This window comes from Barbatula barbatula, assembly GCF_947034865.1.
Source record: "Barbatula barbatula genome assembly, chromosome: 15".
Taxonomy (NCBI): domain Eukaryota; kingdom Metazoa; phylum Chordata; class Actinopteri; order Cypriniformes; family Nemacheilidae; genus Barbatula; species Barbatula barbatula.
Window position 1 is genome coordinate 17024786 of NC_136778.1, and position 14770 is coordinate 17039555.

At 41.9% G+C, this 14770-nt stretch overlaps 1 protein-coding gene across 2 annotated transcripts; it reads left to right on the forward strand.

Annotated features, from left to right (window-relative positions):
• Window positions 1-1510: 1510 nt before the first annotated feature.
• flrt2 (fibronectin leucine rich transmembrane protein 2) lies at window positions 1511-14443 on the forward strand. Of its 2 annotated transcripts, none has more exons than XM_079474706.1 (2): window positions 1511-1830; window positions 9586-14443. In XM_079474706.1, the coding sequence occupies exon 2, from the start codon at window positions 9983-9985 to the stop codon at window positions 11975-11977; it is 1995 nt and encodes a 664-aa protein (XP_079330832.1). In that variant the 5' UTR covers window positions 1511-1830; window positions 9586-9982; the 3' UTR covers window positions 11978-14443. The 2 variants fall into 2 exon arrangements, with proteins under 2 accessions (XP_079330832.1, XP_079330831.1); XM_079474705.1 differs by having other exon boundaries at window positions 1550-1984.
• The last annotated feature ends 327 nt before the right edge of the window (window positions 14444-14770 follow it).

Sequence of the window (14770 nt, forward strand, 5' to 3'; positions counted from 1 at the left end):
AGTCTATGAAGTTCAAACCTTTTTTATAATGTCTTTCAGTATATAAATAAATTCCTATTATGCACAGCAACCCAACACTAGTCTTTGCATAAGTATTGCTACATATGACACCTTACAAGTTACTGTTGTCTTTTTAAAGAACTAAAAGGAATATGCTGACAAAGCCTTAAATGTAAAACTGTGTAAACTCTCTTCCATCATGGTAGGCTGAGCACAGGAAGCTGTTTGGCAACAATTATTGTGTGTGTGTTTGTTATAAACAAGGGTGTCACATGCATGCACAAGGCGACTCTTTCATTGACTTGTATCCAAGGCCTCATTTTCTCAATGCTTCTTAAATGCTCATAAGACTTTTTTTCATTTATTAAACGTCAAAATAACTCTTAAAACACAAGCTGATAAATGTAAGTCAATGGAAAATGATCTACATGTAAATATGGTTAACTCATAATACTGAGGTCAGGAAAAAAGCTCATGAGTGCACCCCTTTCACTGAATTCAGGAAAATTTACAGATTAACACTTTTTTCCAGATGCTTTAAAACAATGCAACTTGAATTGACACTTGAGCATTGTCATGTTTCATGCAATGAATAATGGCATGCAGTGTGGTACTGTATGTGCACTGTATAATTATTCTAAAACAGTTTATAGATATCACAGCATTTGAACTAGCCCACTTTATATTTTTTTACAGGGTTGCATTTGAATACACTTGGGGTGATCTCTAGTTTTATAAGGTTTAACATCTAACTTCATCAGCAATTTACCTCGGGGACAATACAGCTATATGAATACATGTTAAGTTCCCCAATCACCCACATGGGGTGACCCAATATGAGGGTAGAGTGAGTCATGAGATATTAGCAGCACCAGCAGGGGAAATCTACCCCTTAGACTAAAGACTTCCTCCTGCCTGAGCTCAGCAAAAGAAAATGTGTAGCAGATGTGATTGCAAACAGCAGAGCTCCCAGCAGGATTTGGGTGCTGGATTAGACCATCCTCTAGGTGCTTCTCTGACCTCTGTCTCACTGTCGTTCTCGAGAAATTATTGTCAAAATGTATGCTATACACTGTATAATATACTGGCAGAACATTATCAGTACATTTTCCGTTATGTTTACGAACATTTAATTCAACTCTTAAACAGAACATTATCTAGATTAACAGTACATCCTCTGTACTCTGTACTAGTCTGTTAAAGCAGTACATAAAGTTAGGGTGAATTTGAAGCATTTGTTTATACATCTGTTTATACTCTTGCCACACTCCAATGTATTCCTGCTAGACAGTGGCGGAGCTAGAATATCAGCATTTGTAAATCTGTTCGTAGCTTTGTGTTGCGTGATCATTTTATCTAAAGCGAAATAAAACATATTAAATCTTTACAAAATTATTATACAGTGATATCAAAATATACGAAAAGCAAGTTATATTCTTAAATACACACGGGGTAGTAAACGTAAGTGTCATTTCACCCCTGCCTGTCGTCTCTTCACTCAGGACAGTGTGGGTCTGTGGGAGGACCGACCGAAAGGCGAGTGCAAACCAGAGAGAGTGGGTGAAAGAGAGACGGGGTGTGCAGTAAACAGATCATTACCAGCGCAATTCTCTTCTGTAAACATCTCTCGGAAGTAATATAGGTGAATTCTTGTTTTTCGCTTTCAGGAAGTATGATGCTGTGGTTACGTGATTTATTTTTTTCCATTTTCGGCGAGTTAGCCGTTTTGGGTGACGACTCCTGTGGTCTTGACAATGGCTTAGTGGAAAGAGGATCAGATATAGCAGCGAAAAAGTAGGCTACTGACGGTGAACAGCTCTCCAGTCGGGAGTAAGTATGCTGCCAGTGGGTGAAGAGGAGCACGGATTTGTTTAAACACTATGCTCTGGGAATGGCGCTGGGTCTTAATGGAGAACGGGGAGAGAGGCGCAAGCTCTGAAGTATTTACTTCTCGGGTACGGAAAAAAAAATCATGTTTGATAAGGTAGGCTAAACTATACCCGTCGAAATCCAAAAATGGTCTATAAGTCAAGCATTGAGTTTATTTTTATTTGAATTATATAATTATGTTTATTTAGACGCGGATCACTACTCTTTAGTCGTTCGGTGTGCATTAGTCGAGGATTTCACCACAAAGTATTTTGCCGTTTAACTATGCTTCCACCTTTCTACCTTCACATGATAAGACTTGTCCGTTTGCGAGTAAATCTCAAATGTAATATAAATGTATTACCTTTACACATAGTAGGCTATCAATATGCTGCTAATCTGGTCAAAAATCTAATCGTAACATGGCACCGTATCGCTTTTGCTTTGGCCGAAGCAATCGACTCTCTGCAGCTATCCATTCATATTAACAGCCTTCATTGCTTTCTCAGGTTCACCTGATCAGGCTATAGATTTTTTTGATAATATTAACTTTTTTGCTTGCTTTGTAAACATTTGCTCTAGTATAACCTAATGCGTTTTAATGGGATACAGTCAACATTTCTAATGTGTTTATTACTGCTTAAGCCTGTCTTATGTCTGTAAAGCTGCTATAAAGTACTAAGAAAAATGCAATAATTATTTAAGAACATTATTTTGTATGTAGGTTCTACAGTAAGTGTGTGGAAGTCTTTAAGTCAGCAACGGTAATAAAACTAGTTTTATCCTACCCGATTTAGTGGAAATATGCTTTATTTTTTAAAAACATTGACAATTAAATCAGTGTTGCTACAGCCTTTATACATTGGTTATTGGGATCAAGATTTTTCCCTGCCAGCTATTGTTTCTCTTAACAGATGGCTTGAGGCAACATCATAAACAAACGTTACTGTGCATCAGTAACGAAACGTGACGTTTGAGGCATGGCCCTCTGCACACAACTGCTCCCTGATCTTGAAATACTCTCGTGAGACTTGGACATCTCACGTGGATAGAGTCTGCATCAATCCAGGAAGTAAATTATAAATATCTTATAGGGAAAAGCTGACGACTTTTATTGAAAATAATATTTTAATGTTTTTAAATATATTTTTTACGATAGTTTATGCCATCACAGTAGGAAGGACTGAAGTATGAATAAAATGAAGAATCAATTAATCAATTTAGTAATTCAAACATAAAAATGTAAACTTTTTAATGGAGAAATAAATAGATATGTTTAAAACTGTTTCTTTAATTCATGCTTTAAAACGTAAAAAATTGAACAACAAAGGTTTTATTTTTTTAATTTAAAATGCTTTTCTCAATCTATTTGCCAATTGCTATCGTTTTGCCAAATCCTTTTCTTTATCCATTTGTCAATCGAGTAAAAAATGCCAATGGACAGTACACACGTGGGGGACAACCAGTCAGCTTTCGGCTCAATTTTAGGACACACCCCTTCTCCCGTATGTCATACAAAGTAGATCTGAGGGGGAATTTCAGGGTGAGGAGTTGGGGCGCAGGAGGGATACTGCAAAAATTTTGAGAGAATGCGGACAAGGCGTCTTGTTTATTATCTTTCTCCTTGGCTAAAATATAATTGGTGAGATTCGTTATATGAAGTCAGCCGGGTTAGTTATCTGATTGTGAGATTGGTCATGGAAAGCCAGCCAGGTTAGTTATCCTCGCATGCTCCTCCTGTACAGTAGAGACGAGGATGGATCTCGGTTTGTTATTGTGATGCTGCCAGGAAAGCTTCCTGCAATTCATTTACACCCTGTTTACAATTACACCGCACGTGAGCAGCGTGGCAAAAGACTATAACCCATTATAAAAATAAATTCTGTCCCTGGATACAGCGATGTAACAAACACCTTGTCATTAATGGTTTCTATGGTCAGTTGTTGCAAAGCTTGTGTGCGTTGTAACAGGGCGTAACAAATACTCCTCGTACATCAGACAAGGTTTGGTTAACAAAGCAGTTTGTCTCTAAGTGGCAATTATTATGACCGTGGCGTTATAATTCCAGATCAAGTTGCATCTCATCTCAATTACAGCCCAGATTCACTGCATGAGCAAAACCTTTTCACTGGTGTGAAAGACCACGGTCATACTGCTGAACATCTTGTTTTATAGGTGGTAGCAAACCCCTATAATAACGACTCCTAATCCTGGTCCTCATGACCCCCGGATCTAAACATTTTGTATATTTCTCTTATTCACCTTAAGAGGTTTGCTTACTAAGTCCGAAAGTACCCTGTGAAGTGGACATCATAACAAGCCTATTGAAACGTTCAACTGCTCTGCAGATTGTTTGGCGTATAACGTTAAAGTACCGCGAGAGCGATTCAAGAGCATACTAAGCAGTTAGCACTTGAATCGCTCCTGCGGTACTTTAATGTGATATGGGATGGATTTTTTTATCAAGGTTAAGGCTGAGCCCGTGAGGAAGCTGGATCTCTCGGGCCATGAGTTGAGAACCACTGTTCTAGATGGCGCAGCCCGTCTCGTTTGGTGTGCAACCACACTTTAATTTGGGTTTTTGTCTGTATGCTTCTTCACATATATGCAGTGTCCGAATTAACTTCTGCCATGTCATGTAGTTATGGTTCTCAAGGTATAACATTAGTAGTTTGCATCGCTGCCGGCAGTTTGTTTGTATCACTGCACTTGCACTTTCTTTTTTATTTTATTCGTAGTATACATTGTTACTTATCACTGTTGTTGGTAACTTATCCTGATATCTCAATAACCCTGTCCTGGTTATTTACTTGAAGATCTTAAACCAAAATTGAAAGGACCTTAGAAAACACTTTGGATGCGAGCAACGTTAGCGCAAACAGCTCGGTTCAGGTAGAAGATACCCCACAGCTGGGAAACTTTGTGACTGTGAGAGGCCGGAGGTCAAAACGTCACTCAACTCTTCCGATTACAGTCTCGAACAGGTTTGCCCCACTCAGTGACGCACCGACTGAGAAACCTGCTGAAAGTGCCCTAGTTATTAGTGATTCTATTGTTCGGAACGTTAACATAGAGGCACCAGCCATCATAGTCAAATGTTTACCAGGAGCCAAGAGCGCCTGACATCAAGTCAAATTCAAATGTGCCGGCTAAGGCCAATTGTAAATGCAGTGAGATTGTTATTCACGTCGGCACAAATGATTTTCGACTCCGTCAATCAGAGATCACTGCTTGCCATATCACGTTGCAGAACAAACAAAATGCAAAACATGCGATAATCCTTTCTCCCAAACATCATAAAATAGAGACTGTGTCTGTCCCCCGGATTAGCAAACATAAAATAATGCGTAAACCTCTCAAAGGTAATTTAATTAACGTTAAACTAATTAAACATGAACAAAATACAGATAATCAACTGTTAAGACTCCAATTGCTAAATATTAGATCTCTCTCTAATAAAGCACTTTTTGTTAACGATATGATAACAGATCATAAAATAGACATGCTCTGCCTGACAGAAACATGGCTAAAGCCAGATCATTATATTACTTTAAATTAGTCTGTCCCCCAAGATTATTATTACAAACATGAGCCTCGCCTAAAAGGCAGTGGGGGAGGTGTTGCTGCTCTTTACAGATGGGGTTCCTATGGAAAACGCCACAGCACTATGCCGCGTCACAATCTCTAGCGAAGCGACGGTGACTGGCCCTGGCGTGTCAGACGCGAGCGCTAGCGCGAAATTGTAACCATCCAGTGGCAGGGCGTCCCAGAGCTTTGGCAAAGATGAGAGGCACCTGCCATCGGCCACCACAGACGGAGGCCTTGTATCTCTAATGGGGAGAAGCCGTCCAGTACCATAGGGCCACTGGGCAAGCGCTGTTCCCTGAAGGGGGATATGTGCTCATGGGAGGTAAGCGCGGACTAAGGTACCGCTAGGTAGATGTCCACCTGGAGGAGGTCATGGGTCACCACGAGGGGAACCATCTCATGAGGAAAACGTCAGATGGAACCACCCTGTTGGGGGGTTACTACGTGTGGGGCACTGGGTCCGGTTAGAGCTATGTGATAACTTAGCTGATACCTGGCCATAGGAGGCAGGGCTGCTCCACACAGTCCGCCGCCATGGAGTGCTTAGTGATGGATGGAATGCCTGTTCTTTGCCCGAGGGGAAAGAAGTGAGGCTGAATTAAAGCACTGACCCGCCCGGAAAGGGGGGGGGGGGGCGCTTTCGCAGGCGTACGCCCTACCGGCCGCCGGTCTCACATGCTGGCAACATGCAAGACTCGGGCTGACACCGGTTCTACACGGAGGTTATAGAACCTTGCGAAGGAGTTGGGCGTAGCCCAACCCGCAGCTCTACAATATCTGCCAGAGAGGCGCCCTGAGCCAGTGCGTCTGAATAGCCATCCGCCCGCAGTGCGGGCAGGACTTATCCACAACGGCTGCCTCAGCGTGTTGGACCCCCAAGCACGCGAGGCAGACATTGTGTCCCTCACCCTCCTCAATGAGTGTGTTGCACCCGTGAGAACAGCAAGCCATGCTGCTGTAGAAATTTGCTCTTTTAGAGAGAAAAACACCTCCAGAACCTGCTCAGACGTGTGGAGTGTGCCCTCACTGCCAGTGGGCACAGGCAGTCCTGTGATCGGTATGCCGTCGTAACCGCGTCCACGATCCAGTGCGCCAACCTCTGTTTGGAGACAGCCCTCCTTATGCTGACCTCCGAAACAGATACAGAGCTGCTCAGAGCTCTGAAGCTCTGCGTGCGGTTTAGGTAGAGGCGCAACGAGCATACTGGACACAACACGGACAGGGTTGGGTCTTCCTCCCCAGTGGGGAGTGCCTGCAAGTTCACCACCTGGTCCCGAAAGTAGCCAGGCCGGGGTCTCAGGATCACGTGAGAGTTACCGGGCCCAAATTTAAGGCAATCCGGGGATACAGAAAATGCTTGTAGGTCCCCTACCCTCTTGGTGGAAGGGAGCGCCAGCAGGAGGACCATCTTCATCGAGAGGTGAGGAAGAGCGGACTCCTAGGGGCTCAAAGGGGGGCCTCTGAAGGCCCGCCAGGACCACATTGAGGTCCCAAGAGAGAACGGAGCGCGGACAGGCCGGATTCAGCCTTCTCGCGCCCCTCAGGAACCTAATGACCAGGTCGTAATCCCAATCGGTCGAGGTAGCAGAGCACCAAATCCCTGTGTGTACACAACAGATCTCGCGAGTGTGCCAAGATAAGCCAGTCGTCGAGATAGTTGAGTACCCGCACATCGCTCTCCCCGAGGGGAGCGAGGGCTGCTTCCACAACCTTCGTTAAGGCGAATGGGAGGACACTGTACTGATATGCCCGTCCCTCGAAAGCGAACCGTAGGAACGGCCGATGACGAGGGAGAATCGAGACATGAAAGTATGCATCCTTCAGGTCGATGGCTACGAACCAATCCTGACGTCTGCCAACGAGACGGGGCATGAATGGTCCGCGAGCCGGTGGCTGACGGATTAATGCTCACGGTAATCCCCATGTCACCCACGCTGCTTGCCGTCGCTGACGGCGTGGCCGGAGCCACCGCGGTTACAGGACGGGAAGCAAACGAGGTGGTGGCAGGCTCTAAAGAACACGGCCACCCGTGACTGCAACGTCTGAATAGCCATCCGCCCGCAGTGCGGGCAGGACTTATCCACAACGGCTGCCTCAGCGTGTTGGACCCCCAAGCACGCGAGGCAGACATTATGTCCCTCACCCTCCTCAATGAGTGTGTTGCACCCGTGAGAACAGCAAGACATGCTGCTGTAGAAATTTGCTCTTTTAGAGAGAAAAACACCTCCAGAACCGCTGAGACGCCAGGGGAAGTCACTGATGAGGGACAGTCCGCTGCACAACGTCGAGAAATCAGCTCTTTTAGAAGGATTGTCATCAGATGCGAAGGCTCCGGAGAACAAAAGGTGAATGAATGCAGCACGCCGTCTCCCTTTTATACCCGGATATCCGGGGCGGAGTCCGGCATGCTAATTTAATTCGCCAATTTCAATTGGCCTTTTCAAAATAGTAAGAAGATGATAGGTTCTCAAGTCAAACCCCATCTGTCGGTTCGACACAACGTCGAGAGACCGACAGAAAGGGAACTTACACTACCAAAGGTGCGTTTCTTGATAATTTGCCTGAATTGTCTCAAATCTCTAGCATAAGTAATAACTTTGAAGATCTTGATTTGATTTTAACGCCACCTTCTCGGAAACGCTAAACAGAGTAAAAATGACAGCCCGACACCGTTCATGAACACACTCAGGCTCTAAAGAAAGCGGCACGAAAATTGGAGCGCAACTTTAAGAAAACTAAATTAGAGGTATTTCGTACAGCATGGAAGGATAGAATTACTATCCTTCCATGCTGAATAAAAAGCTATCTAGTTATAGCTTTCATGTAGCTCACTGGTAAGAGCATTGCGTTAACAAGGCAAGGTTGTGGGTTCGATCGCAGGGGATTGCAGATACCTATGTAAAATGTATAGCATAGCGTCTGCCAAATGCCTAAATGTAAATGTATTCGAAAATACAGGAAAGCCCCAAAAATGTCTAGATCTGCCTACCTTTCATCACTAATAGAAGAAAACCAGCACAACCCTAGGTTTTTATTTAACACAGTGGCTAAATTAACCACAAAATTATTGTCAGCAACTTCTATACCAGCATAGCAGTGAGGAATTTATGAACTATCTCACAAATAAAATCCAAGATATTAGAGAAAAAAATTATAACTATGCAACCAGAAGTGAAACCCGCTGAACAAACAACTAACAACAGCGCCCCTAAGGAGACATTGTGATTATTGGCATTTTTTTACTCGATTGACAAATGGATAAAGAAAAGCATTTGGCAAATAGAGAGCGAAAAGCATTTGGCAAATTATTTTTAAAAAGTGATTTCAAATGTGCATTTAAAATTCCAGTGACCACTGAAGGTAATAGATTCTGAAAAGCCTTTTTATACTCGCTTATCCACTGTAGTGCTGTGCACTACTAGTTTGCCTCTGTGAATAAATCAAACAATTTGGAGTCAACTAGACAATTTACATTATGATAGCATATATGTCAGCCAAAAAGCCTGTTTTCTGTCCCCCTGGTACAAAACGAAAGTTTCAGTCCAGGCTATATTTGAGGTCCACAGCAGCCTTAACTTATTATAAAGACTGTGCTCTATTGTAAAACGGTACAAATTCAGTAAACATTTAGATGAAACGTGAGTTTTAACTCCGAGACCTTGAGCTACCGTAGAATCTTTTTACATAGAGAGTATCGATCATTTATTGCACTTACTGACGCTAAATTATACACCTGTCACATTTAATTTGGCAGGCAGCATTAATCACTCTGAGCTGTAGAGTGCCCTCCCCCCCACTCCATCAACTTAATTGATTGTTTTTCTGTCATGACTTGTTGTGCCACAAAGGTGCCATTTGCATTTGACCTGTTTTAATTATAATTAGAAGCAATGTACCTTAAAGAGTTGTATCAAACTCAAAGTAATTTAAACTAAACTACAATGTGTCATTTTTCGTATCTCAGTTTCTTTGTATTTATTTTTACAATGCAAAATTGTAATCCAGTTACAGTCAGTTTGTTTCAAGATTTCTTCTTTAATTTTGTGTCCAATGAGTCAGAGATGAAAATGTATGAAGGCTATTACATTTTTGTTGTTTGTATTCTAATTATTTCTTGTTTTGAAATAGGTCCCTGGAGCCAAATGTCACATCTTCCGGAAGCAGCTTGGGCTGGGGCCCATGAGCATTTGACAGCAGGCTGGGAGGTGGCCAGTGTGACTAGGTGCTCCAGTGTACTCTTAGTCACACCCTGCTTGGACCCTGCACTGACTAAGAAGAGATCTGGAATTATCTGATATTTCATTTTAGGGAAAGAGCCCATGCACTCTTACCAGAGACCACCTTACCAGACAAGGACTACATAGGATCAAGGATTACTTTATACATTTTTGGTTTATCTGTAATCTGCACATACCATTTTAGAGGACTCGTTTTGTTCTGGATTTGATAATTTTCCTTTTTACTCCCTTAGAACTGTGGTTTTGTCTGTTTTTGTCATTTCTTTCCCCTCCTATTCTTTAACATTATGGAGTTTCAAGCTGGATTTTTGAATAATGATTGGACTTCATGTTTTCGGTTCTGGCTAACAGTGTTGTTAAGCTTGCATATGCAGTTCAGCCCTGTCTACGCCTGTCCTGAAGAGTGTCGTTGTGATAAAACATTTGTTTACTGTAATGAGAGAAGCCTCACGTCTGTGCCTCTGGGGGTGCAAAAGGGATCTAAGACCCTCTTCCTCCACAACAATCAGATCAACAATGCTGGCTTTCCGTTGGAGCTACACAACATTGCTTCTGTAGAGACTGTTTACCTATATGGAAACCAGCTGGATGAATTTCCCCTCAACATTCCCATGAATGTTCGAGTGCTTCACCTCCAGGAAAACAACATCCAGACTATTTCCAGGGCAGCACTAGCTCAGCTATACATGCTGGAAGAACTCCACCTGGATGACAACTCGATCTCTACTGTAGGAGTAGAAGAGGGGGCGTTTAGGGAGCCTGTCAGCCTCAAGCTTCTTTTCCTCACTAAAAACCATTTGAGCAGCATACCTATCGGATTACCAGCAGAACTGAAGGAGCTGAGATTGGATGAGAATCGCATCGCTGACATCGATAAGGATGCCTTCCAGAATGTTACCACACTACAACGACTGTTGCTGGATGGAAACTTACTGGAGGATGCAGACATTGCTCCTGGGACCTTCCAGGATCTTGTCAACCTCAAAGAGCTCTCGCTGGCACGCAATTCACTCACCACTCCACCACCACTGCTCCCTGGTACATCCCTTACTAAACTCAATCTGCAAGAGAATCAGGTTGACAGCATTGATGTGGCTGCATTCTCTGGACTTAAAAAACTGGAGAGGTTAGATATCTCCAGCAACCAGCTTCAGATTCTTCCACCAGGTGTCTTTGACACCTTGAGAAACCTGAGATACCTTAATGTGAGAAACAACCTCTGGCGCTGTGATTGCAGCATTAAGTGGGTCATTGCTTGGCTTAGGTCTCTGCCATCTGTGGTAAATGTCCGTGGATTTACATGCCAAAGTCCAGAGAGGGTTCGTGGCATGGTAATCCGAGAACTGACCTTAGATGCCATTGACTGCCCAGCGGGCACAGTGCTGCAACCCTGGCCCACTCATTCATATCCATCTACATTGGCACCCCACAAGACCACCATTATCGCCACTCCTGGATCTGCTCACTTCACTACCATTTCATCCACTACTTTTAACCCCACCTCAGCCAGTCCGACACCCCTCGTACCATATTTCCCTCTTTTGCCCCTACCTCCCTATGAGGACACATTAAAAATGTCCTTTCATGTTGTTAACTCTACCTGTATTGACATGAGCTGGGAATCCTACTTTACTGTGACAGCATACATAGTGAGATGGGTGAAGATGGGGAAGAGCTTAATGAGTGACATCACTCGAGAAAGAACAGTCCCGGGATACCAGCGCCAGCTAAGCCTAACAAATCTAGAGCCACGTTCTCTCTATCGCATTTGTGTGTATGTTCTTGATAATCTTAACACTTATAGACCAGGGGAGGATACTATCTGTTCTGAGGCAAAGACCAAATCCACATCTGCATATTCTGAATCTGAGCAGACTGCTCAGCAAGACAACACCTCCACACTTTTATTGGCTGGAATAATAGGTGGAGCAGTTTTGGTGATCTTAGTGATACTTCTGAGCTTGTTCTGCTGGCACATGCACAAAAAAAACAAGTCATTATCATCAACCAATTGGAAGTACAATCGTGGCAGGAGAAAAGATGACTACTGTGAGGCTGGCACCAAAAAGGATAACTCCATTCTGGAAATTACTGAAACAAGCTTTCAGATAGTGTCTTTAAACAATGAGCAGCTTTTAAAAGAGGATTTCAGAATTCATCACATTTACACTCCTAATGGAGGAATTGGCCCTAGAGACTTAGTTGACTTAGACATAAGTAACAACAGCATAGGTTACTGCAAGAGCAGCAGTGTTCCAAGTGTGGACTTCTGCCACACATGATGCTTTTCAATGGGTGCTTACAACCATTTGTTCAAAGAAAAATGCAGTTGTGGAGTATATACTGTACAAAACAAGTATACATATATACCACTTTTGGATAATTCAACCGTTATTTTACCACAGTACATCCCACTTTTTTGGCTGAAAGACAGCTACCTTTTCAATCAATCGTAGTTAAGAAAACACAGTGGCCAGGTAACATACACGTGTGTGTTATTTTTTTATTTTTTGCAAATTAAGTGCACTTTCTTAATACAGGGGGCGCATGAGCAGCCTTTTAGGAAATTAGCTTTTGTGGAAATCACATTGAAATTCACACACTCCAGGTTAACAGCAGTGACTTTGGTGTAGGGAGATTAAGTATTATCAGGAATGTCTCTCATTTATCCACCAGGGGCATCAAGGGGCATCTTGTTTCAGTGTACACAGAGATTAGCAAGAGAAGAGACAAACAGTTAATTTATAGTGTTATAAACCGTACCATTCTTAGGCAATAACCTGAGGTAAAGAGATAATATCCAAATTAAACTCTGTGGACTTATTTGTTTTGTAATGCAACAGTGACAAAATGGCTTTGTGAATTTTTACCTTTTGTATACATTAGTAAGCCATTTACGTTTCCTGTAAATATAAATCAGGCCATGACATTTACTATTTTGCATTTGGCAGAAATGTTTGTCCAGAATAACTTGGAACCTAAAAACTTGCTGTTTTGATACCAACACCAGTATGAGTTCATTACACTTAGATCACTTCGAATCAGTCATGATATCAAACGAATGTTACAATATCCATTCAACAGAAACATAATGGAAATCCACACAATTATCTTGCGTTTGCTTTTCTGATCAATACCCATTTTTAATCATCCATCTTTCAGATCCCTGTGTGAGTGCAATTAGGAGTATTTTTTTAATAGTCCACCAGATATCCAGGACAGAGAGCCACGTTTGGAATCCAAACTTGCTGTGGAGAGGTATTTATCATGCACTGTTACTCAAAGACTGTACTTGCATTGACAAGATTTTTTTATGGGCTGACTTGAACCCCCCGCTGCATAATCCTTGGCCCATGAAAGAGATAAAATATGCAATTCTTTTGCCTGTCGGGAGGAGTTTGGATAGGGTAGGGGTTTGTAGTAAGGTGGAAATTCTAATTGAAGGAGTTAACCCTTAATTGCCCTCTAGCTTGGCAAAAAGTTCAGACTTGATCACTGAATAACTAACCATTTACATCCAAACTGCTCATGTCATTACCCAAAAACAAACAGATGTAGGATTTCAATGACTAATGTTTCTGCATTTGAGGAATACTTTGGTTAGCTTGGCCTTGCACAGACTGTAAACACCCATGTTTTTTCAGTAGCACAAACAAAATACTGTATTAAAGGAAAAAGGGCTTCTGCACATTTGTGGTCAAGAAAATATTTCTCCTCTGCATCTAGCAGGCTGTTCCAACCATGTGTCTCTGATTCGGTTAGAATCTGGAACATCCTTAATCTCCATTTTTCATTGAAAGGCTTTAACTGATGTGTACCACTTAAATAATCCTTTGCCCCAACCCATCCCCCTAGTAACTATTTTACAGACTGCCTCCAAACTGTCTGAAGTCCAGTGCGATTGTCAGGCTCAGCTTCCTTGAGAGGTGTTTGTGGTGGAGGATACCCGAAATTTAACCCAATACAGAGATAAATGTAGTCCAAGCATTTGGGGACATTGTACATTACATTCCTGCTACATAAGACAACAATGTTAGTTTGGATGTTGTTTTAGCTGGATTATTACCAAAACCTGAAAATATTTCATGGCATGAGAAGTTTTATATATTGCCTTAAAATTACCCAGCAGTATGTCTTAATAATTTATGTAAAATAATGTTTAATCTAAAGAATATTATATTCAGATCTTCAGCAGTGGTCCATTCCCCTGATCATACCCAACAGTCAATCCGTTTCTTAAAAAAGCACATTGATTTGGTTTGGAATATTTACTTTAAATTACTGTGATGTAATTCTGAACAAAACACTAGCACAAATGCGGCCACAATGTGGCTAAATATGTCTAAGATCTTTGTGTGTACTTTTCGTTGTTTTTATTTTGTTTTGCCATTTTTTTAATCACATAGATATACTGTATCCATTATTGAAACAGAATATAACATAAGTTAACATCACAAAAGTTGACAGTGGTATTACTGTAGCAGCAATCTAGCTGATATTTAATGAATGCATCCCAGATAGCACAGGTACATTTGTAAGATATCTGCTAAAGATCTGTAAATCTGGATAACAAATGCTGTGTAAAAACATATGCTATACATCTTAGAAATAGCTGTCGAACATTCATTCTAAATCATACACATCTTCTAGAGGTCTATATGACATCTGATAGCAGACGTCTCAGAGATGTAGATCAGATGAGCAAACAGCATCTGCCAGATGTCTTGCAGATGAAAATGCAGATATCATATACCAAAAAAGATAAAATCAATAACATGAGTATGTTTAGTAAAGAATCAGAGAACCTTACGCTAATAAGATGCTAGACATTTCCTTGCTGTGTAATTCAACCTGCTTTCAGATTGCAATGTGATAAACATGGGGGGCCGATCATTTAGTGTTGTTGCACCCAAAATGTGGAACTCTCTCCCCCGATCCCTCTGTTCTGTTAACACTATCTCTGAATTCAAATCCATGCTCAAAACTCACCTTTTTTCAGAATGTCACAATTCATAATCATTATTTCTATTTTTTATTTTTTATGTGCTGCCCATTCACCCAATTCTTATCTACTG